This window comes from Pleurodeles waltl, chromosome 12 (genome assembly GCF_031143425.1).
Source record: "Pleurodeles waltl isolate 20211129_DDA chromosome 12, aPleWal1.hap1.20221129, whole genome shotgun sequence".
Lineage (NCBI taxonomy): Eukaryota > Metazoa > Chordata > Amphibia > Caudata > Salamandridae > Pleurodeles > Pleurodeles waltl.
In genome coordinates, this window is record NC_090451.1 from 185411031 (window position 1) to 185435148 (window position 24118).

Sequence of the window (24118 nt, forward strand, 5' to 3'; positions counted from 1 at the left end):
TCAAAAGATCTATGTCCCTCATTGACAAATGTGTGAAGGTAGCAAATTTGGGAAAGTTACCCATAGCTGGGTGTGCGGGGATGATATGCAGGAAGGAATCCTCTTCAAAACAAATATCAAAGGGGGAGGAGTGGGACAACAGTGGCCCTAATCTGGTCAATTTTGACTGAGAAATAGCTAGGTTATTACCAGGGTTTTGGGAAAGTAGGATTTGCTTACAAAATGGTTATAACAAAGTGACCCTTTAACCAGCTGAAATAGACTTTTGTGTATTCCCAGGTAAAAGCTTGCTTGTATACAAGAGATGTGTCTGGTTTTAAGTTTCATTCTACAGAGGAGAGGTTAGGAAGGGGCTCATAGAGGGCTTGCTCAAAGATCCTGTTCCAAGGTCTACTGTTGCTTATAGTTTTATTCACAGCCTTCGTTTTTCGTAGGGAAGGCGTGGTGACAATTAAGGAATTATCTGTCCAGGGCTTAAAGTACCTGTATAATGTCAGAGAGGCCTGGGTGGGGAGGTGGGAGGGGAGGGGGGAGAAAACTTGGGGGAGAGGGGTGAAGGGTGAGTCTTATGGGGAGGATGAATGTTGGTGAGGCATACATTGTTTAAAGTATAACCTGCAATGCAAAGTGATCAATTGAGAGGACACAGGGCTTGCTGCAATTCACTTTTTTCACATTAACTTGTGACCAGTTTGTTGTCCTGGGGTACACTGCTGTAACATACCACAACTAACTTCAGAAGAGAAGAAATCAATTCATTTTGATTACTCATCACCAAAGTTAATGGTGTCTGCGCCGAATAGGAAGTGAAACTAAACACCACTGCATGGCGTCAAAGACTTACAATGTAAATGCTATATATACTGAAGTGAAAGATCAGACCCCACTGCCATCAGATACTATGGGTGAAGTATATAATCGGGCAAGTGCAACAAAATCTGTTGCTTATTAACTAAAACTGACAAGAAGCTGAAAAGGAATACATATTCTGTGGTCCTTCCATTCTGTTTTTATGTTGAGGCTCCTATCAAAAGAAATCTACATTTGAAATGGGCAGACAAATTTAATTAAGTGAAGGAAGGAGTTTTCAAAATGAATTCTGTTCCTTGCTGACACATGAAGAAGATTTAGACATTTTAAGACAAACGATAGCAATCAAATAACATTCATTAGTTCACTTTGGAAATGGAGTTTGAGAGCCTTACAGAGACATGAATGCTAGTGGACAACTAGCGACCGATCTAGCTATGTACCCACAGCCAACAACTCCAGCAAAACAAAAGTGTCAAAACATTTTAATAACCGGGGCAGGTGGAAGTCGTCCTCAATTTGTGACAGGCCTTTCAATTTTACGCTGGAGAAAAAAAAATGGGTACGTATGCTTTAACCTCTCTCCGGAATGTTATAGATTTTGCAACATTCATTTTATTCATTTATTCGAGTATGCTCAGAACAACTCTCGTGTGGTTGGAGGGCTCCTCAGGTTACACTTACTTTCATTCTGCGGGCAGAGAAATTTCTTCAACTCTAACATTTCTTCGTGAAGTCCATTTAGGATAAACCCCAAGTACTCCTCAGCATCTTCTTGACGATTCTAAACAAAAGATCAGGTGGAATTATTCATATCTCCCATGCTGTCTTAATGTGTGAGCAAAGTGTCCATTTCTTTACTGCAGAGAACAAGAACGCACATGGTAAGGCATGTTACATAGGAACAAGGACCAGCAATTACAAACTTTAAATTGAGCCAATTCAAATCAAAAACAAGGATTTAGATTCCAATATTTTAGGCCTCTCTCACACAGCTCCCAGAGCAGAATATTTCCCAAGCCTGGGGCAGAAGCAATGGACACAAAGGTACGGTAGCATCAATATTCCCAATGAGGAAATATATAGACCTATTTACTCCATACGCTTGACCCCCAAGGACATTTTCACCTAACTTTTATGGGATTCGAGTCAGACCAAATAATCTATACATAAAAGCTTTATCATTCAGAGGTCAAGAAACAAATCTGGAGCACTCAATAAGACTGACGCAAGAACACGGACAAAAATATCACTTTACGACGTTAAATCCAGAACATGAAAATTGGACAGCTCCTAGTCAAAGAGCCCCCAATTCATTAACTATCCTTGAAAAAACAGTGGTCTTCAATTAAACGACATTCCAGAAGAGGAGCCCAATACATTCAATGGACCTTCGCCACCACAGCTGGAACATGTGTCTTAAAGAGGATGATGTTGACTTAAAATCCATTAAAAGGTCTCCCAAGTCAGTGTTAAACAATGCAAAACTTGTATGAACATTCCTAAACATCCTTATTGGGGCTAGACAATCTGGCAAATATGCTGTTGTCATTTAGGCGCCATAAGCACTTATGCTAACTTTAGTTGAGAGCATGCCCTAGTTAATACATTCTGCAGCTCCTGCCTGATTTTGCTCAAGACTAGGAAGGCAACATGTTTAATAATATGGGAAATTATTTTACTTTACCCCCAAATGCAAATTGGCAGTGAACATTGTCAACTTTGGATCCACGGGCTTCTTTGTAAACCAGCAAACCCCAAATCATAGCTGAAAAAGTGTGGCAAGGTTCAACTTGAATGTAGGTCTTTCTAAATGTATGGCTGAGCGCTTTTTTTTTGTTTATTTTTGTTTTTAAAACGGAAAAGGTATTTGTTCTTCACACTTTAGTTTAGAAACTCTGCCTCATGTGTTCAGGTCTATTTTTGGACAGTACACTTCTTACTAGATGTTTACATGCATGTCTTGTTAGCCTTCTAAGAAGAAAAGTTACTTGAAGTCCTGGTTCTTTATAATTGGCATTTCATCCACAAGAAGGTCTCTACGATGACTGACTGATGGTAAATTGGGAACATGTCATTAAAAAAAAAGGGATTTTCATAAAGAAAACATGCCACAAAAAGCAACACTGCCGTTTTAAATTCAAACTTTAATTCACCAATTAGTACTGCAAGTAACATTAAGCAGAGGAAAAAATGTCATCAATAGTACCCACCCATGGGGAATTACTTTCAACATGCAGGAAGATTTTGACCTTTCTCCTATAATTGCAGGTTTAGGATTTAAGTAATTGCATTTCTTAAGAACTCCATGGTCTACTCTCTGCACTTTGAATTTGATGCAATGATGCTTTAAGGTCTTAGAAAACTCTTAATAACGTGCCACATTATTAGTGCAGTTATTTCAGCAATGAAAATCATTTATTACTCAGATATTATTATGATGCATCAGAATTATCCCCAAAAGGTTCACGTGACTCTTTGGCGCATCAACTGCGAAAAGATCAGATGCGCAGGCTAGATAACTTAAAAACGTCCCACCCAGATCTTCATATTTACCAAAGGCTGCAGTTTGTGGGGACTCTGACTTTACCCAAGTAGTGTGCTCCTTGGCCATCCACAGGGGCGATCTATTAGCTTTTAGGCAGTGGCTAATAGTATAGGTTAGCATCCATGATCCAATGGATTTGTTTAAAGAATGTAAGCCAGGGTGGCTGGAACCATAGCTCCACCAGAACTTGCTTCAATTTCTGTATTGCTTTAGAATTAGCCCCAAAACAGTATGTAATGGGTAGTAACCTATCCACCGGAGAGAAGAAATAGATTTGAGGGACGATCACGAGTGGCGCTAGACAGGAAGATAAGATGGGTCTCAAGTGACAGTATTACAGTGTAATATGCTGTATGGTTTGAGAATGAATGGAGCCTGGACACCCTTCTGATTAATAATATGGGCACTAGAAAAACTACCTTCCATTAGATGTTGTGTTTCAATCTTTTCCTCCTATTGTGGACCACCTTCAAAGAGGCAGGATACAGGACGCAGGAGAAAAGGTTTCCTGAGATTCGTGATCAATGACATTATAATCAAAATGCTTGAGAAACACATATGCAGTGATCACATGCAAATATACTCTTACAGAAGGAAACTGCATAGGAAGCATAGCTTTTGTAACTTTTTCAAAGCGGACATCAGATCAGCTATAAGTTGTGACTTGAGACTCAAAAACCCTTAGCTCTAGCAGAGCCTGATCAGCTGACTCCTCCCGGTCTCCAGAGCCCCAACAAAGGCAGTGAAATGGTGGATGATGGTCCGCTGTCCCTCTACCTCTCTCAGGTCTATGTCTACCGTCACCTCACGCCAACAAGGGTTTGAACAGACCCATTCTGACGTAGACTCTCAGAGCCGCTGCCGACAGTTCGGCCCATTCACACTAACAGCGATGGCAGATGGGGGTGATGGTGCAGGTTTGTCAGGCCTATTCTGTGTGTTTAGGAATGGAAGTGCACTGAAAAGTTGTTGGTGTGGGGGTGGGTCTACTGGGTCACATATGTAATTTTTAAAGCACAGTTCGTGGGAAGGCCTGAAAAAAGAGGGCATAGTGAGCACAACTTTCTCCTGACGACTCCTGCTTGTCAAGGAAAGGGGTTGGATGACATACAACCTAAAACCGTAAATGGATTCTTATCAGTGTTTTTACTACAGGGTTTCAAATACCATAGGGAAAACAAGTTGCACTGTAGTTATAGATCACATGTTATTTGAAACCCTTTGATAGAAAACAACATTAAACATGACAGCTAGCCATCTAAAAAAACAAATATCTTTTATGATTTATACAATTATAGCTATGCATTTTACACTGGCAGCGACTGCACCAGTGTAGTTTGATTATTTCAGAGTTCCGATAGGAAGTGCATGTTTTGTTTTTCTAATAACTTTGGTATTATTCAAGTGCCAGGCAGATCAGTCGAGCAGGAACCAAAAAACAGAGGTCCCAAAAGTGCCATTTTCCTTTTTATGTCTCATAGGTTAGGCTAGTTAACACAGACTTTAATTGCCCTCCATTCTGTGCACCTTTGAACGAGGGAGTCATGCAAGTGTTGTCACTTTTTGGCTCCATAACATTGCATGTGTTTATTGTGCTGAATAACAAGTTTCTATTGAGAGCATTGTAATAGCAGATTTAGAACCAGTGATGCCAGTAGAGAGAGAATTAAGAAAAATGCAATTGCCCCAAATCCACAACCTAGACTTTGCCTGGGAGTATCTGAGAAGCAACTAGTTGGCAGTTGTACATGTCCATCTTCGATTGTTTTCCCACACAGGGTGAGGTAGGAGTGGTAGAATGAGAATAGTAAAGATGTCCATGCAATGGAATAGATATGTATGTACAAAGTTTGTGCTAAAGGAATGTTTATTTACATATATACAATTTCTAATTGCAACTTAAACGGCTACAGGCTCCCGGGGAGGTGGGAGGGCGCATGTAAATCTGCAGCGCAACATGCCACGAACAGATGTACACTAGGTAAGTGACATTTTCCGTTCGATGGCATGTGTAGCTACAGATACACCTGCTGTGCATAGACTACAAAGCAGTAATCCTCCCAAAAGCGGTGCTCAGCCTGTAGGAGTTGAAGTTGTTTGAAATAATGTTCTTAGTACAGCCTGTCCTACTGTGGCTTGTTGTGTTGCTAACACATCTACACAGTAGTGTTTGGTAAACGTATGAGGTGTAGACCAAGTGTCTGCCTTACAAATCTCTGTCATTGGTATGTTACCTAGAAAGGCCATTGTTGCCCCTTTCTTCCTAGTGGAGTGTGCCTTTGGTGTAATGAGTAGCGCTTTTAGGTAACAAGTTTGTATGCATTTAACTATCCATCTGGCTATACCTTGTTTGGATATAGGGTTACCAGCATGGGGTTTTTGGAAAGCGAACAACTGCTTAGTTTTACAAAATGTTTTTGTTCTGTCTACATAGTACATTAGTGCTCTTTTGATGTCCAATGTATGCAGTGCTCTTTCTGCTACCGAGTCTGGCTCTGGAAAGAAGACTGGGAGCTCCACAGTTTGGTTTAAATGAAACGGTGAAATGACTTTAGGCAGAAATTTTGGATTTGTGCGGCGAACCGCTTTATGTTTGTGTACTTGTATAAAGGGTTCTTCGATAGTGAACGCCTGTATTTCGCTAACTCTTCGTAGTGAAGTGATGGCTATTAGAAATGCTACCTTTCAAGTTAAGAATTGGATTTGGCAAGAGTGCATGGGTTCAAAAGGTGGACCCCCGAGTCGCGTAAGTACGATATTAAGATTCCACGAGGGTACCGGTGGGGTTCTTGGAGGTATGATTCTTTTTTGTCGTTCCATAAAGGCTTTAATAACTGGTATTCTAAATAGTGATTTTGTGTGTTTAGTCTGCAAGTAAGCAGAGATTGCAGTGAGATGAATTTTAATGGAAGAAAAAGCGAGATTTGCTTTTTGTAGGTGTAGTAAATAACTCACAATGTCTTGTATGGAGGCATCTAACGGTGTGATTTGGTTTGCTTGGCAGTAGAAAACCAACCTTTTCCATTTATTGGCATAGCAATGCCTTGTGGAAGGTTTTCTTGCCTGTTTAATGACTTCCATACACTCATTTGGAAGATTTGGATAGCCAAATTCTAAGACTTCAGGAGCCAAATTGCTAGGTTGAGGGTTGCTGGATTGGGGTGTCTGATCGGTTGTTCGTGTTGTGTTAACAGATCTGGTCTGTTTGGGAGTTTGATGTGAGGTACTACTGAGAGGTCCAACAGTGTGGTGTACCACGGTTGACATGCCCACGTTGGTGCTATGAGTATTAGTTTGAGTTTGTATTGACTCAGTTTGTTGACTAGGAAAGGAATGATTGGGAGAGGGGGAAAAGCATAAGCAAATATCCCTGACCAATTGATCCATAGAGCATTGCCCTTGGACTGAGGGTGTGGGTACCTGGATGCGAAGTTTTGGCATTTTGTGTTCTGTTGCGAACAGATCTATGTCTGGTGTCCCCCAGTGGTGAAAGTATTCTTGTAGTATCTGGGGATTGATTTCCCACTCATGAGTTTGCTGGTGATCTCGACTGAGATTGTCGGCTAATTGATTGTGAATGCCTGGAATATATTGCGCTATTAGGCAAATGTTGTTGTGAATTGCCCAATGCCAAATCTTTTGTGCTAGGAGACAGTTGTGATGAGTGTGTTCCCCCCGTTTGTTTAGGTAGTACATTGTTGTCATATTGTCTGTTTTGACAAGAATGTGTGTGAACTAGAAGAGGTTGAAAAGCTTTTAGTGTTAAGAAGACCGCTAGCAGTTCTAAGTGATTTATGTGTAGTTGTCTTTGTTGACTGTCCCATTGCCCTTGTATATTGTGATTGTTGAGGTGTACTCCCCACCCAATCATTGATGCATCTGTTGTGAGAATGGCGTGAGGCACAGGGTCTTGAAAAGGCCGCCCTTTGTTTAAATTTACAGGGTTCCACCATTGAAGCGAATAGTGTGTTTGGCGATCTATCAACACTAGATCTTGGAGTTGACCCTGTGCCTGCGTCCATTGTTTTGCAAGGCACTGCTGCAAGGGTCGCATGTGTAGCCGCGTGTTTGGGACAATTACGATGCATGATGCCATCAGGCCTAGGAGTTTCATGACAAATCTGACTGTGTAGTGCTGATTTGGTTGTATGTTTGATACCATGGTTTGGAATGATTGAACTCTTTGTGGGCTTGGAGTGACAATTGCTCTTTGTGTGTTGAGTGTTGCTCCCAAGTATTGTTGTAGTTGGGATGGTTGTAAGTGAGATTTTTGGTCATTTATAGAGAACCTTAGTCTGTGTAGGGTATCTATTACATACTGTGTGTGATTTTGACACCAATGTTGAGTGTTGGGTTTTATTAGCCAATCGTCGATACATGGGAATACGTGCATGTGATGTCTCCTTAAATGAGCTGCTACTACAGCGAGGCATTTTGTAAATACTCTGGGTGCTGTTTTCCCGAAGGGCAATACCTTGAATTGGTAATGTTTGCCCTGTATGACAAACCTGAGGTATTTTCTGTGAGATGAATGAATGGGTATATGGAAATACGCATCTTTTAGATCCAGTGTTGACATGTATTCTCCTTTTTTTAGTAAGGGGACTACATCTTGTAGTGTGACCATGTGGAAGTGTTCTGATTTGATGAAAAGGTTTAGATTTCTGAGATCTAAAATTGGTCTTAGTTTTTTGTCCTTTTTGGGAATAAGGAAATATAGGGAATACACCCCTGTTCCTTTTTGTTGGTGAGGTACTAGTTCTATGGCTTATTTTGTTAATAGTGCTTGCACCTCTATTTGTAACAGGTCTAGATGTTGTGCCGACAGTTTGTGCGCTCTTGGGGGAATATCTGGAGGGAAATGTGTGAATTCTATACAGTAACCATGTTGGATAATTGAGAGGACTCGTGTCCGTGGTTATGTCTGACCAATATCTGTGGTAAAATCTTAGTCTTCCCCCCCCACTGGTGATGTGTGTTGGGGAAGGGTGACAGTGAGGTCACTGTTATTAGTGGCCTGCTTGGTGGGCTGAAACTTTCCCCTTGATCTTGGGAATTGTCCCCTGAAGGAGCCGCAAAACCCCCCTCTCTGATATTGGGACTGGTAGGTGGGCTTTGCTTGAAAGGTGGATGCCTCTGAAGGCTGTTGTCTGAAACCTCCCCTAAATTGCGGTTTCCTGAATGTCCCTCTATATTGGGACGAGTAGAGCGCACCCATGGCTTTGGCCGTGTCGGTGTCTTTCTTCATCTTTTCGATGGCTGTGTCCACTTGTGTCCCAAACAGTTGTTGCTGGTTAAATGGCATGTTCGGTAATGCCTGCTGTATCTCAGGTTTGAACCCTGAGGACCTTAGCCAAGCTTGACGTCTAATTCTGACTGCTGTGTTCACAGTTCTTGCGGCAGTATCAGCGGTATCCAATGTCGAACTAATTTGATTGATGGATGTCGCTTGCCCTTCCTCTACCACCTGTTGAGCCAGTTTTTCATACTCCTTGGGGAGATGCTGGATGATATCACTCATCTCGTCCCAATGAGCTTGGTCATAACGTGCGAGGAGGGCTTGTGAATTTGCGATACGCCACAGGTTGGCAGCCTGTAACGCCACTCTCTTTCCCGCAGCGTCAAATGTGCGACTCTTTATCTGGAGGTGGTGCATCTACCGATGATTGTGAGTTGGCTCTCTTCCTTGCAGCACCAACCACTACAGAGTCCGGTGGCAGCTGCTGCGTGATGAACACTGGGTCCGACGGGGGTGGTCTGTAATTTTTCTCCACCCGCGGTGTGATGGCACTTCCTTTTACCGGCTCTTGAAAAACTTGCTGAGCATGTTTAAGCATGCCTGGGAGCATAGGCAGGCTCTGGTATGAGGCATGCGTGGAGGCCAGGGTATTAAAGAGGAAGTCATCCTCCAATGGCTCTGAATGCATGCTAACAGTGTGTGTTGGTGACTGTGCAGTGGGCGTTACAATAGGTGACCCTGTCCTTTGTGGCGAATGCGGGGGAGAAAGTTCTGGCGAAAAATGACAAGTTGGCGATTTTTCCCTGGCCACTTTAGCTCTTGGCTGATCAGTCCCTGATTGTGGTTGGAAAGCCAGCTTTCTCTTGAATTTGAGAGGAGGGGCAGTTTGGATCTTTCCAGTATCTTTATGGATCTGAATCCGTGCCAGAGTTTGGTCAAACTCTTCGATTAGAAGCTCCTCTTCAAATCTGTGCCTCTCTTTTAGCTGTTTAGAGAGCCCATGTTCCTTGGTGTACAAGGTCTTTTTCGGCTCTGAAGGCGGTTTTCTCGGCACCGAAATGCCCATGCTGATGGAAGTCTTCGGCTCAGAAAGGCTCTTTCGAGGCTTAGTCGATTTGACAAGGCGATGTCGAGATTTTGACGCCGGGTTCTCGGCTCGAGTCCGAAGACTTTGGCACAATTTGGGCCTTTTTCGGTGCCGAAGGTGTTGCTTGGTCACTGCTTTGTTTTTTATGGGTCAAGCCATGATCTTCAGGCAGTGGCGTCCCCGAGGCCTTATGTTTCTTCGGTTGACTGTGGGGGTGGGTCGAGGCAGGCGTACTCACTTTTTGGCCTGCTGTAGGCGGTCGGTCTCCGTCCGAGTCCAATCACGGGAAGGAGATAGCCATCTCCTCTTAGACGTTGAGGTGTTTCGAAGTTTGACACCATCTGCATCCGCCTCGCCCTCCGATCCCTCATGGTCTTTTTTGATTGAAAGGACTTTCAGGCCTCGCAAGTATCTTCTCTGTGCTCCGGTGACAGACACAGATTACAGACCCAATGCTGGTCTGTATAGGGATACTTAGCGTGGCACTTCGGGCAGAAACGGAAAGGGGTCCGGTCCATTAGGCTTCGACGATGTCTGGTTGGGCCGACCGGGCCTCGGCTGGGCGCGGAAGCCCGAAGGGCCACCAAAACGGTTGTCTCGTCGGTATTGATGGAAGATGTTTCCCGATCGCAAACAATACCGACGCTTTGAGGATTTACAGTCTTTTTTCCGATCCGAATAACGGAGCGAAGAGGAACACATCTGAACCTGATGGCGGAAAGAAAACAATCTAAGATGGAGTCGATGCCCATGCGCAATGGAGCCGAAAGGGAGGAGTCACTCGGTCCCGTGACTCGAAAATACTTCTTCGAAGAAAACAACTTGTAACACTCCGAGCCCAACACTAGATAGCAGGAACAGTGCACAGCAATATATATATATATATATATATACACACACATACATATAGAGTGTGTCTGTCTGTTGGAACTCTGATCAGTAAGGCTGATTTTCACATCTCTTCATCCATCAAGTTGGATTTAGTGTGGACACTAAGCAAAAACTATATATATATATATATATATATATATATATATATATATATATATATATATATATATTCCACAAACCAGGATGAAATAACCTCAGAATTATGTTGAGAGGCTCAAACATTTTGGTGACCCTATCTAGTTTAGAATATTGACATCATCAAAAATTACCTAGTCTGAAAGGTGGATGGGGTTATCAGGTTTCAGCATAACGATCTTAAATGGCAAGGTGCATGGAGAAATATCTGCTCTGTTAAAGTGAAATCTCGTGAAAATATCCTATAGCTTAAAACATATGAAGATGGGCACAGTATAATATGCTTTCACCTTTGTGGCGGGAGGGCCACACTTGAGGCTTAGAATCTTGTGAGTCTTTGCCCCTGCCCACAATCAATAAAGGAAATAAATAGCACACATCAAGAGAAACACTAAAGACCAGGTTAACAACTTGAATAAAAAAGTACGCACATATTAACAAAATGAATGTGCATTGGAGGCAGTTTTTGCTATCAAATTCTATGTCATGAGAGTCGAGACTGATCATTTCTGAAACTCAGATTCCTTCTGTGAATTGGGTGATGAGGGTATAATCCCCATTTGCCAAGGATTAGTATCTTGGCCAATATTTAATCTCCACAAGTCAACCGGTCACAAACGCTGCAGGATGATCAAAAGTATTACAATGAATTAGCTACCAAGAATATCCATCTACTGAGTTGATTTATTTAAAAGAAAAAGGAACGAGTCTCCAAAATACTCATAGCTAAGAAACAGTTAAAAGATTTGAGGAGTGGATTTGTGATGGAACATAATCATGAACATTGACCTATGCCTGAATCTGAGCAAAACTTTGCAAACGTAAAACAATCTGAATCCATTTGGCTAAGAAAAAAACTGACAGGCACAACCACAATTACTAGGCCCAATATATAGTGGCGATTTCATCCTGTCGATCCTTCTGGACCCTGCAGGTGGTCCAGAAAATGTTCAAAAATAACTATGAATGATTGGAGAGAGATACTTTATACAAGCAAATGCACTACATTAACTGCATGAATGCAGAGGGAGTTGGAAAAGCAGCTAAGATACCCTAAAACTTGAGTTTACATTCAGTAGGTGCTGCAGCTGAGAAAAGTATTTCAATTTTAGAGTGGAGTTGCACTTTATCTCTTACTGAAGCTGGAATAACTGATCTTACGAGTTTCATATTCAGTATAGCACCAAAAGGGAGCATTTTGTAATTAACACACACACAGATCAAGGACCTTAAGGAATTTTGTCACAGCTGAATTCCTTTAAGTGTTCCTTCTAGAACTGTCAGAGGAAGATAGATACAATCCAAAAGCATGCATTGGTGACTTTACAAGCCCACAAGTGGGTAATGTAAACACCTTTTTGGTAGCACTCAGAATTTTTATAACAAATGTGACAAAAAGTAAAAAGTCCTCCAAGATGGACTGCCCAGAAAAATACTGCTGCAAGGATGTTTTATTTTACAATAGCCTCAAAGAGACTGTGTGGTGTCTAAAAGAACAATATTGCAATTCCGGAAACCTAAACTCCTTTTACATATTATCTAGACAGTGGCAATGTTCTAGTGCAGACACTCCCATTGCTACGCAATGTCTTACAAAGATGTAAATTTAGCTAATCTTATAACTTCACCTCTGCACAGTTTACAGGTAACGAACATCTAGGACATCAAAATGGAAAATATAAAATATAACAGGATCATGCACTTGCATTAATTCCTAAATGAAAGAAAGAATACTCACTCCTACGGATCTTTTTAAAAAAAATAGTCTTTTTTTCGTTGCAATTACCATATCTGAACACTGGTTTCCACCTGTAAGGTGGTTTAAACATTTGTTTGAGCAGTCAGTTCTAAAATTTCCATGGATTTTTCGAGGACTAAGTGCAGATGAGTGTTGATTCATTGCAACTGAAGAGAGGATCATAACAACCATCTATATATCTTTCATGGGCAGGCTTGATTTGCCTCATTTTTACCTGTGTTTTGTAATAAAGTGCTGTAAGATGTTCCCTTTATACCCTGAGTTGCACTCAGTGGCAGGCACCCAGATGAGAAGACTTCAATTTCTGCAAATAGGTGTATCTTGAACTGCCAGCCCTTAAAAGATGCAATGTATATAGAACATGGCAATCAGATTGGTAAGGACGTTTTATATGAAAGACTACGAATCAGATGTGCCATTCAATACACTGGCTGCCTATTCAAAGAAAAATCTGGTCATTATGATCTGTACAGTTTACTGACCTGGCCCAAAGCTCCCACAAAATAAGGCAGTTGGTTAAACCCCTTATAAGACATTGTGAGCTGCTTCCTTGCTGCATTTTGCAATCCTCGGTTTAATCAATCCATGGCAGGATGTTTTATGTTATCAGACTCTAATATAGTTCCCTACCCTTTAGAAATTAGAAAGTTGGACTACGAAATTAAATTCAGCAAAAATGAAAGACTCGTTCTTGCCATATTTGTGATCTGAATGATGTGTAACTGTTTGTTTGTACTCAGCAAATTGTAATGCCGGGGGCCAACAGGTACCCAAGCCTCTATAAATGATTTTCCGATCACTGTGCAGGTTCATTTATTTCACAACAAATGTTGACCATCGCGATAACACTGAACAACGACACTGGATCCCAAGCAAACACAAATACAAATGTCTACTGAAGGACTAGTCACCAGAAACTACAATATCTTGCATATATTCTAAACATCTTTGGTGGACTAGGGCTTCTTCTTGAAATCACTGATCAGCCACCAATCACTGCTAATTGCCGTTTTCATATTATATTTGTTACTATTAATTGCCTTTCTCTGCAAAGCACTCTAAACCCCCTTCCACGAGCAAAGAGTTGCATAAAAATCAAACAAAATAAAATATGGCTGGTGCTTTCCATTTTACTTTGAACACTATTGATAACAGATTCTTGCTATAAATCATACCTTGTATTTGACTTCAATGAAAAAGTTTAACATAAAATCCTGCTTATCTCAACAGAGCCAAAACTATTCAAACCACATTATAGATTCCTCATGGAGCGACAAAAAAACATTCAAGCTATCCAACAGTCAAGATTTTGGTAACAGGTCAAAATGTGGACTAAATAGACTACTCTACTTTTGAAAATTCATTGTTCACAAACACCAAATAGTTCTAGCCACATGCAGCAACGCAAAACACTTAAAAGCAAAGAAATCTATGAAGAACCAAACAAATAATGTCTATTACAAGAAACACTCCAGTTACAGTTTCTTTTTGTAGAAATGTATTAAATGGAGATTCAAAAATTCAAAAGAAAGGCAAACAAGTCCAACAATGCAAAAGAGGGAAAGAAATGGGCCTCCAAGGACATTGGGAGAACCTTGCTCTGTGACATTAAGAGGGAAGCCCAGTAGTGACCAATGTGTTAAACCCTTCGCTGCCAGGCCTTTTCCCCCCTCAGTTGGCAGGCCTTTATTTTGTCTATTTGGAGCAGTTTGCGCTTAGGCCCTTATAACTTTGTTCACATAAGCTACCCGCACCAAATTTGTGTTCTTTTTCTCCCCCAACATTCTAGGGATTCTAGAGTTTGTGGGTTCCCCTGAAGGAGACCAAGAAATTAGCCAAAATACAGCAAAAAATTCATTAAAAAAATAAATGGGAAAAAAGGGCTGCAGAAGAAGGCATGTGGTTTTTTTCCCCTGAAAATAGCATCAAAGGGTTTGCAGTGGTAAAAGCACGATCTTCCCAGCTTTCAGGAAAAGGCAAACTTGAATCAGAAAACCTCATTTTTTTCCAACACAATTTTGACATTTTTCTGGGACATACCCCATTTTTACTATTTTTTGTACTTTCAGCCTCCCTCCAGTTAGTGACAAATGGGTGTGAAACAAATTGGATCCCAGAAAGCTAAACATTTCTGAAAAGTAGACAATTCTGAATTCAGCAAGGGGTAATTTGTGTAGATCCTACCAGGTTTACCTGCAGAAAGTAACAGCTGAAATAAACAAATATTGAAATTGAGGTAAAAAAAACAGCAATTTTTCTCAATGTTTTACTCTAACTTTCTCCTGTGATGTCAGATTTTTTAAAGCAATATACAGTTACATCGCATGGACTCTTCTGGATGCGGGGCTATATAGGGCTTGTAGGTTCAACAAGAACCCTAGGTACCCAGAGCCAATAAATGAGCTGCGCCTTGCAATGGGTTTTCATTCTATACTGGGTATACAGCAATTCATTTGCTGAAATCTAAAGAGTGAAAAATAGGTATCAAGAAAATCTTTGTATTTCCAAAATGGGCACAAGATAAGGTGTTGAGAAGCAGTGGTTATTTGCACATCTCTGAAATTCCGGGGTGTCCATAGTAGCATGTGAATTACAGGGGCATTTCTCGAATAGACATTTTTTTTTATTTTATTTTTTTTACACACTGTCCTACATTTGGAAGGAAAAAATGTAGAGAAAGATAAGGGGCAATAACACTTGTTTTGCTATTCTGTGTTCCCAAGTCTCCCGATAAAAATGGTACCTCACTTGCGTGGGTAGGCATAATGCTCGTGACAGGAAACGCAACATGGACACATCACATTTTTAAATTGAAATCTGACATGTTTTTTGCAGTGCCTAGCTGTAGATTGTGGCCTCTAGCTCAACCGGCACCTAGGGAAGCCTACCAAATCTGGGCATTTTTGAAAACTAGACTACTAGGGGAATCCAGGATGGGGTGACTCATAAGGTTCTGTTACTCAGAATCCTTTGCAAACCTCAGTGTTTGGCTAAAAAAAAAAAAAAAAACTTTTTCCTCACATTTTGGTGACAAAGTTCTGGAATCTGAGAAGCGCCACAAATTTCCTTCCACCCAGCGGTCCCCCAAGTCCTCCTGATAAAAATGGTACCTTGTGTGGGTAGGCCTAGCGCCAGTAACAGAAAATGCCCCTAAACACAATGTGGACACATCACATTTTCACCCAACAAAACAGACCTGTTTTTTTTTTTTTTGCAAAAGTGCCTAGCTGTGGATGTTGGCCTCTAGCTCAGCCGGCACCTAAGGAAACCTACCAAACCTGCGCATTTTTTAAAACTAGCCACCTAGGGGAATCCAAGATGGGGTGACTTGTGGGGCTCTCACCAGGTTCTGTTACCCAGAATCCTTTGCAAACCTCACAATTTGGCTAAAAAAAACACTTTCCTCACATTTTGGTGACAAAGTTCTGGAATCTGAGAAGAGCCACACATTTCCTTCCACCCAGCGTTCCCCCAAGGCTCTCGATAAAAATGGTACCTCACTTGTGTGGGTAGGTCGTAGTGCCCGCGAAAGGAAATGCCCCAAAACACTATGTGGACCCATCAAAATTATCAAATACAAAACTACCTGTTTTGGTTGTGGGCAAGGGGGGTGGGGGGGGGGGGGGGGGGGCGCGGTGCGTTTTTGGTCCTGGGCTCAGCAGCCATATAGGGAAACCAACCAAACCCAAACATTTCTGAAAACTAGACACCCAAGGGAATACAGGGAGATGTGACCTGCGGGGATCCCCCAATGTTTACTTACCCAGAATCCTCAGCAAACCTCAAATTTAGCTTAAAAAATATATCACATATTTCCCACATTTCTGTGTGAGATCACCGCACCGGGACAAATTTCGTAACACCCAACGTTCCCCTCAGTCTCCTGGTAAAAATGATACCTCACTTGTGTAGGTGGGCCAAGTGCCTGTGACAGGGAAGAGCCAAAAGCATGTCGAAATTGAGGGGGGAACCAAAGCGGGTCCAAAAGTGCAGTTTGAAAAAAAAAAAAAAAATTCGGCTGACAAGTGGGGCAACATTTATATCGGTATAGCTGAGACAATGCTGGGTGGTAGGAATTTTGTGGATTCCTGCAGATTCCGGAAGGTTCCATCACAAAAATGTGGAAAAAATGTGTGATTTCCAGCAAAGTTGGAGGTTTGCAGGGCATTGTGGGTAAGAAAATGGCGCTGGGTGCATGTGAAGCACACCACCCTGGACTCACCCCGATTTTTAGTTTTCAGATGTGTCTAGGTCTTGTGGATTTATCTAAATGGCAGCGTCCAAAGGTTTAAAGAGTGCAACCCACACCATTCCAAGTGGGACGATTTTTAGAGTTAGCCAAGCACGTGGCCCAAATGTAAAACCAAAACCCAAAATAATCAAATGTCCTCTTGCTTGCTGTGGGATAAGCTGTTTTAGTGAGCAGGGGCGAAGAGCTGAAAGACTGCTACCCCCTTCAGTTGGAGTACTGGTTGGTAGCCACCACCACACTATTTTTTTTTAATATATATTTTTTTTAATTCCCTGGCATCTAGTAGAGTTTCTTCCTACCCCCCCCCCCCCCCAGGTGTGGATTGGGGGTAATTGCCCCTTCTGCCCACTGGTGGGCAGAACAACTTTGGCACCATTTATTTGGGGTGGAGGTATTGCCATACCCCACCCTATTACTTTGGGGGGAAAAAAAAATCTTCCCTGGTCTCTGGTGAGCTTTCTGCCCCCCTTGGGGACAGATGGGCCTTCCAAAAATAGGCTGATCTGCCCCCAAAGAGGGGTAGATATGGCCAACAGCAATGTGCCCCCATGGGGAGTGACCTTTGCCCAAGGGACTGCCCCCACGAAAAACACACACACATGGCTCTTTCCCAAGGGGCCGCTCCCCTTATGCACAAGTATATAAAAAAAAATAATAACCCTGGCATCTAGTGGGCATTTCTGCTGCCTGATCACGATGATGCTTGTAGAGACATGAAAGGAAATTCCCCTTCCAGCCCTGCCATTTGGGGGGGGGGGGGGGGCGGGGGGCGGCGCTAGCGCTTCCCCCGAGGGTCAGTACTAGGACGTAGTGGTTACGTCCGCTGCACCTGAGCGCCACAGCCACAGAAGTAACCATTACACCCATGGTGCCCAAGGGGTTAATCAACCTCAGAGCTTTGTGTCAGTCAAGCATACAGCTACATCAAATGAACAAGCACTGGCACAGCAAATAGGCCTCGCCTTTGGAACCTTATAAGTATTTAGTCATGCAGCACATTACCCTGGGTGGTACAACATCTACTGTTGCTTGACGTGACTAGTGAACAGCCACACACCCAAGATTGGGCTTCTGTGCTATTTAATGAACACTGGAAACGCAATTTATGCCCAGAAAGGGCAGTCTGCAACGTAAAGAAATGTAAACAATGAATAATAATAATGTTATTCGGATAGTGCCTCAACCAACTGCACCAGTCGGTGAGGCAATCAAAACAAATCTATTTTGATTAATGGCAGGAGTGACATGATGCGTGTTACTTGATTATTTTTTTTCAGTTTCTTTCTGAAATGTGCAAGTAAATGCGGGATGAATTTGTGTTATTCTTTGTATTATCAACACACTTACTGTAATTTTGCTTTGTGTTTAATAGTTATGAACCAGGCTTTACCATGTGCAGTGCCTAGACTGAGGCTAAAGGTGCCCTTTTCAACAGATATGCACAGTGTAAGAGCGCTGACACGCACCAGAACACAGTTTCACAAGTATGTTGTCTTATTTTGCTATCCACACGATATGAGATCGCTCAAAAAGTAACTCAATCATAAGGAGCAGGTTTACTGTGCTGGGTATGGTAAATATCAAGCAATAGCAGTGACTGATTTTAATACAAATTCTTACGTAATTACAAAGTCACAATGATTACAGGAACAACAAATTAATTTTTCAGGATAAAAATACAACAGGTATAAAAACTGTATCCGATTGACAAATTTAATGAATAAAGGACCACAAGAAAAAGCGTTAAAAGCAATCTGTGTTACTAACTGTTCAGTGCTCACACGTAACACAGTGGATAATCATGAATGAATACATTTTGCTAGCAACCAAAACAAATCCGAAATGGCCACACCAAAACTTTCTTAAAATAGGTCTGTGTTTCCACTATACACATGCTCAGTTTAAGAATCAAATAGGAGCCCCATGGAGCAGGAGTCAACAGCAGAGCATGCAAGTGTTTTAGCAACTGGTCCCATAAACATTTCAACTAACCAAGTTAATCTGCAGGCAGCGACCCTGTAGTAGGGACATCAGGTGCAGAGCCTCCCTCCTCCCATGCTGCACACTCACCTGCAGCAGCACCGCCAGCAGGAAGCACTGGTACCACTGGTATCTGCCCATCTCGCCCACCAGCTTCAGAGCCTCCTCGACCATCCATGGTCCAGTAGAAAGGATTTACACCTGTACTCTACTGGCAGGCACTCCTGGGCATCAATCCATCATAGATACCCTTAATGGACATTAGCTACATGTATTAACAACAAGGCCCAATCGAAGATGCAGGCCCAGCCCACCCCACACTGAGATAGTTAAATGCCATATTGTGAAGGTGGCAGCCTTGTACAGTATAGAGCTCAATGTCCAGTGTCAATATCTTTCTGCCCCGGATAAGGTTCAAATCACTGAGGCAGTACAGAAGCACCAGTAGGGCACCTTTGAAAACCAAGCTCCTGGTGAGAGACTGGTACTGCATCAGCAGCATGGGAGTATGGGCAAACAGGACCTAGATGGTGAGTGGTACAGCAGAGTTGTTAGTAGGATGGGGGCAATGTGGCTGGCGAAGTAAAGCTCTGAATGCCCCTATAACCTGACTAGGGATGAGGGGCTCTTGTTCTGCCCAATTGGCCCTGCAGTCAGTATGGCTGCAGTCCTCATTTTTCTTCAAACATCCTGAGCTTGGGCGCCGTCCATCATGCCCACAAGCCGGACTCTCCCACTTTTACCGCCTACAGCCATCAATCTTGAGCAAAGACGCATAAAACCAGACCTCTATACCGCTCCTAAAGGCACAGAGAAAACACAAAAAACACCTCAAAACAGCGCCACTCCAACAAGGAGGCTAATCACCAACCCACTTTGAATTTAAAACTGGGCAGATTAAAGTGTTTTGTCAAAAAATAAACTCCGGTCTAAAGACTAGAGAAGGCCTTATCAGGAAGCTGGCAACTTGTTTGTGGGTGAAGGGGATACGGGGGCAGTGGGCTGTCACCCTGGGAGTACTACCAGGAAATGCCCATCTGGCAAAAGCTGGCTAGCCCACTTATTGCAAAATACATTTTTTTAATCCCCCCAAAAAAAATTCAGCACACATTTCACTCCAGGTTGGCCCAGCGCCGAGATCTTTAGTAGTCACACACAGCTAGTGGGAAAAAACACACCCGGTTAGTTTTGCCTTTAGATATTCCAGCCTTCCAACTCCGGGAACTTTGGTGGCATCTGCATCACCCAAAAATGTAATATTGGTTCCTGGGCAGGAAAGGGGTAGAACAGCACTGTCGTCAAATGTAGGGCTCTGGCAGGACTGTGAGCAGAGGAAAGCACTTGCAAGGGTGAATGTAGGGGTTGCGGGAGGAGCAGGTAGGGGGCAGAGTAAAGGGCTGATGTCAAAGTGCAGGGCTGGGGCAGAACTGTAGCCAGACTGAAGTACTTGGCAAGGGACAGTAAAGGCGTAAACATGTTCAGGGCAGCATGAAGGGCTGTCCAGGACTGTGGTCAGAGTGAAGGGCTGGACAAGGTCAATAATGGGACAGAGTCAACGAGTAGGAGCACAAAGCAGAGCTAGGGCAAAAACTATGGCTAGCGGCTCAGTCCAGGGCTAGAGTGAGGCTTAATTACAGCGTTGACACCACCAGGTCTCAGCAGAGACTGAGCGCATGACCACTGCCATCCAGTACGGAGACAGCTCACTCTACACCAAGATGGTTGCAGCGATGTCAGCTTTCTCACAAGTGTGAGAGAAGTGCACGCACAGAGTGTCACACACAGCAGGGCAGAAACCAGGACAACCGGAGCAGGAAGATCCACAGGAGAGCCTGCACAGCCACAAGGCACTAGAGATAGGAGGGCTGTCAGACAGCGGGCTGCAGGGTGTATAAAGGCTGGGGAATAAATAGGTGTACTTGCATTCACCATTGCTGCGCTTGATCTCTACAAAAGATCCCAATCTGCATATTCCTGAATACGGCATCCGTCATCCTGTTGCATGGGGGCTTTTAGGACCACTGTAGGCTCCAGGCCTCTCAGCAGCAAACACACACTCTCATGAAACACAACAAGACTAGGCAGCAGCAATAATACAGGTGGATAGGAGGGGTGCATTTGCCAGCGGAAGAGGAGACCTGGCACAGGAGTAGGAGGCTTGGGAGAAAATGTTAAAGAAAGGAGCCAGACTGGCTGAGGGAGGAGTGGTGTTTAATGAGCATGCATCAGAAAGCGATAAGCGGCCATGCAAGACAAAAAGAAAAATATATCAATAGGAACGTGCGCGAAGGCTCTTAGGGCAGAGCCACTGATAAAATCAAATGTGCGCCATGCTAATAAGATTTAAAGGCCTGTTTTCAATCATACTGGAAGTTGTGTGACATGCTAGTAAGATTTAAATGCCTGCTTTCAATCACACTGGAATTCCAAAGGCAGGGGGAGCAGTTGTGCGAAGGAGAGCCTTGCTATGCCGCCCTGCAGAACTAAAAGAATCAAGCAGCTATGGGCATCAAAGCTGAATACTGGCAAATGTTCACACAAGCAGGAACCCAATTAAAAAATAGTCCCACCAAAGAACAGATAAACAACCAAAGCGTAATGATACAGTAGTTGGTCCCTGCTCAGTGGGAGGAACGAATGAGAAAAAGGCGGGACAAAGAGGCAGGACAGACCACTAGCAAGCTAGGAGTTTTAAAGGGCACCTAAACAAATGAGAAGTAGGTGGGTGGTTATAAGCCCACATAGATGTATACTAAAGTATACTTTAGGTTGTATACTTACGCTCTACCTAAAAACTGAATGGCATTTGCTTTGTTTACACAACTGGGCAAAAGGCACAAATCATTAGAAGCAAAATGTGTGTTCATCATTCTACCATAAAGTAAGATACTAGAGAATGGTTGCAGATGTGCAGGCCGTAAAGCAACATAAAGACATAACGCATGGTGGTTTATTGTTGCAGATATACCATGACAAATTCAGTCCACCATGAGGACTATACTATCAAAGGACCAAGCTTTGAAAAACACTGTCAGCATGACACAGACGCACACACAGAAATACACTAATAGGCCACACCTTCAGGACACAGACTCTCTGGATGAACACACATCAGAGTTGTAATTATACAGCAACCTTAACTCTGACTCCACATACCAAAATGCATACCAGACCGTGCTAAACTTTACGACTTGATAATACAACGTATCCAGACACCAACAGAATACTTTCTCTCTGTAAGACTGGGTTCCAGAAGACCATTTCATGTTTTACAAGCCAGCCAATCAAGTTTCCACAGGTACACGATTAATGTTTGCTGGAAGTGAGGCAGCCCAGGGTGTCCTGATAAATTTTTTATGAAGCTTCCTAAATAAAAAGGTTCTTAGTGAAATGTACAAGTGTGCCTTTCAGATGTTAAAATATAGCAATCATGAGAGTCGGTAAAGGATCTTTGCCCATCCTCTCAAATATTTTCCATAGTGTAGCAGAGTCCAGTGACAGCAGGGTGTCAGAGCCCAAAGCCACATCAAATTACTTGGTGTCAAATGGCAAGAACAGATAAGGCAAGTTTATTAGAAATTTAAGACAGACTTTCACAGGTCTCTAAAGGAGGGCAGCTAAAGTCCAATAGAATCTAAAGTGGCTACTCATTACAATCTTAAGCACCTACTCTGCATTAATTCTAATCTAAATGTTCTTAAGACCCCGCCATGGGACTTATTCCCTTTTTCATAGCAGATCACTGTTGAAGCATTAAACGCATATATAATGCGCTAAGCAAATGAATACCATCTCCAAATACAGAATGGTATAATTAGTCTGCCAGAGTATCATGTCACAAGCTGCGATATTGAAAGAAATTGCCTATCAATGTCCCTTTAGAGGGCTGATTTCAGAGGGATTTTTCTACACCTTTAAAGGATATTTCCATTTAATGCAGAATTTTTCCAGCATATTTTCATGTTGAGGTTTAGTGAGCATAATGTGCAAGTTTGAGAAGGGATCCTCTACAGTGAATATAACAGTTACATTGGTGTACTGACACAAGGTCAGAGTAAATACTCCAAGGCCAATAATCTCTAGGGGAATCCTGCTATACCCAGATTAAGCCATTACCAAGAAGTGATGGTCTGAAGATCAATAGAAAACAAAATCCTGAAACCACTCCTGCCACTGACTGCTTTTAGGGCTCTATAGCAAATCTGTCTTTCCGGCAAGGTCATACCACATTTTTTTTGCATCCTTTTTCGGGATGCCGTTTTTGCTGGTTCAACTCTGTGCACTTTACTCCTGCTGAACAGGAATAAAGTGCCTGTGTTTCCCCTTTAAACACTGGTTAAATCTGCTCATTTCGAAAAGACTTATTTAACTTCCATACAAGTCACTAGTTCACGGTGTAGGAAATACACAGGACCTGGAAGTTAAATACCACCTGTCAACTGCAGCACCTATGGTGCCCTCTGCAGGGTTGGTCTGTAAAGCATGGCTTCAGTACTACCATGTGCAGCCTCACTGTCGCAGTCTAAAGACCTGCTGCCAAACCTGTCAAAATATCCCTTTTTCAAAGTGAGAAATACTGCTTTTAAATAGTAATAAGTCACAAGTAACTACAACTTGTAGGGTGGCTGATATTCTAAAGTGGAACATGTGTGAAACTGTAGTTGGCAAGTACTTTCAGTGAGTAGACCGTAAAAGTTGTTTTCACTGGCAGGGCTGTAGCTGGATCCTAGAAAAAAACCACAGCACAGAGGTCGATGTATAAACTTTTGTCAAGAAACGGCTAAAATAGTAATTCATAGCAGTTCAACAATGTTCAATTTATTGACAGTCCAATTCATTGAAGTTAGATTAATAAATATTTAAGAAGAGTAACATTTAGAAAGCCAACTTTTCCCCTTCGGAAACCACTGGAGGCAAATTTGCATTAGCCTGCCAGCAGTTGTCAAGCAAGTGCTTAGCATTAATGAGAAGTGAAAATTGCTCCTAGAGCAGAAAGGCTCAGGTCTGTTGAGAGGTTGGTCTGTGTTAAACATATACTCTATATCAGCCCTGGAAGAACTGCTGGAGTGGATACAGGAAATGTATTCAATTGAAAAGGTCAGGGGTGAGATCTGCCTATTCATAGCTTAGCGTAAGGAAAGACCTAATGATAGAAAGCCTTTGTCGGCAAGGCTTACACTAGTCAGACAAACTCCAAACCCAATAGGAGGAAGGCTATCCCCCAGAACTGGTCTGGAGTAGAGACACTGGAGGAAGCTGTGTATTTCCCCGGCCACAGCTCTGGATGGGCACAAGAACTATGTACACAAGTTGCTCCAAATCTTGGATTTGTCCCAGGGGAACCTTTTCTCCATTGGTCAGGGAGTGGCACACGTCACCCCCACTCACTGGCAAGTGCACACCATAAATGTGGTAGC

The 24118-nt window shown here is 42.6% G+C and overlaps 1 protein-coding gene across 1 annotated transcript in view; it reads right to left on the reverse strand.

Annotated features, from left to right (window-relative positions):
- USP10 (ubiquitin specific peptidase 10) overlaps window positions 1-24118 on the reverse strand; it is a 285739-nt gene that overhangs the window by 131815 nt on the left and 129806 nt on the right. The window contains exon 9 of the mRNA XM_069216238.1: window positions 1495-1594. Within this exon, the coding sequence (XP_069072339.1) occupies window positions 1495-1594 (100 nt within the window). The remainder of the gene's footprint in view (window positions 1-1494; window positions 1595-24118) is intronic.